The 1550-nt window shown below is 58.5% G+C and overlaps 1 protein-coding gene across 1 annotated transcript in view; it reads right to left on the reverse strand.

Moving 5' to 3' along the window:
- The window catches only part of MYO9B (myosin IXB), a 76758-nt gene that overhangs the window by 50505 nt on the left and 24703 nt on the right, over positions 1 to 1550 (reverse strand). The window contains exon 2 of the mRNA XM_045299258.1: positions 770 to 936. Within this exon, the coding sequence (XP_045155193.1) occupies positions 770 to 936 (167 nt within the window). The remainder of the gene's footprint in view (positions 1 to 769; positions 937 to 1550) is intronic.

A 1550-nucleotide genomic window follows, 5' to 3' on the forward strand; every position in this document is an offset into this window, starting at 1 on the left:
GTCACCTTCCTTGCTTGCCGGGCTGTGTCGGCCTCCACGTGGGCCTGGGAGCCAGCTGTTGGCACCATGCCTGGTGTCTACCAACGTTGGATCCACGAGCCTCCGGACACGCCGGCCTGCAGCCAGGTGACTCCGAAGGGGGCCTTGGGGAGCATCAGCCCGCTGGACTGGGCTGGGCTGCCTTCCTGACATAAAGTCACTTCTGGGTATAAAGCTCTTTCTTACACGGATTTGAGTGCCACTGGCTTTCGTTGCTCTACACAACCCAGCCTGGCACACCAGCCACTGAAAACCTTAAGGAGCCCGGTCCCGCTCTGACCCACGGCTAATGCCAAGCATGAGGTCCTCCGCCAGCGATGACTCCCTCCTGCGGACAGGCCCAAAGCACGCGAGCCGGACAACGTCCCGTTGCGGTCTGTTTCCACGGCTCAGTGTTGGAAGGAGAGCACCAGCCTTGCTTCCTCGTCTCCTTCCGGCAGCTTGGCCGCCGCGGGTGCGTCTGTTGCTATTTTTGAATACCGAGCGTAACGTCCGGCAAGCAACGCACCAGCCACACAGCATGACACACTGATAGCTGGGTGGTGGCCAGAGGCCGGAGGACTCAGGAAACAAACTTCCTGTCATGCTGTGAGTATAAATAGTGTGTTGAACGAGGGAGAAGAATCTTGAAGAATCTGGATCAATTTTCCGTTTCTCGCCCTTGACGGTCTCCTCTTCCTTCCTGAAGGGCTGCTGCCCAGCTGCTGAGGGGGCTCCCGCCCTGCTGTACCTGGATACAGCGTAGTCCGGGACCGTCAGCGCTCTGGGCTGGCCTTCTCCGTGCAACCACTGGCCTCTCCCCATGCTCAGGGAGACGATCAGCCCAGAGGACAGACAGACCAGGTGAACCATGATCTGCCCTTTACGATCCTGAGACCACAACTCGACACTGCCCAGCTGCCAGGGTCGACAGCTTTTCAAAGGAGCATGTCAGAAGGTCGCAAATAGAGTCAGGGGAACATGTAGGGGTGGGGGTGGGGGTAGGACTCAGAATCACAAGAGCCTAGACTAGCTGGTCTGGGAGAGACTAGTGGGGCCTGGCGCTACGGGCCTGAGACACCCTTCAAACCTGGAGCCAAGCCCACCGAGGGGGTCTCCTTCTAGTCTGTGGAGTGAACAGTAACGCCCGCGAGGGATGTGGTCCTCACAACAAACACCACGCGTGTCCAAAGGGGCAGCTTTTGCCTGAAAACTGAGCTCAGGAGGCAGGCAGGGGCAGGAGAGACGGACAGAGCGACAGACGGACGCCCTGGGAACCCAGGGAAGAGGGACAGCAGTTAACATCATGAAACACAGGGTGCGTAAACTGTTGAATGGAAAACTAGTTTTCTCTGTAAACTTCCATCCAAACCACAATGACGAAATGCAACCCCAACGGGGGTCTGGGGAAGGTGGGTACAAGGCATTCCTGCGTGTGCCAGGCCGAGAGACCTTCCAGAACACCTGACTCCCACTGCAGATGCCTCTCTTCAGCGGGGGTGGGTGGTGGGGGTGGTGTGTGTGTGTGTGTG

This window comes from Echinops telfairi, unplaced genomic scaffold (genome assembly GCF_000313985.2).
Source record: "Echinops telfairi isolate 266 unplaced genomic scaffold, ASM31398v2 ScPeMD7_7457;HRSCAF=8495, whole genome shotgun sequence".
Taxonomy (NCBI): Eukaryota; Metazoa; Chordata; class Mammalia; order Afrosoricida; family Tenrecidae; genus Echinops; species Echinops telfairi.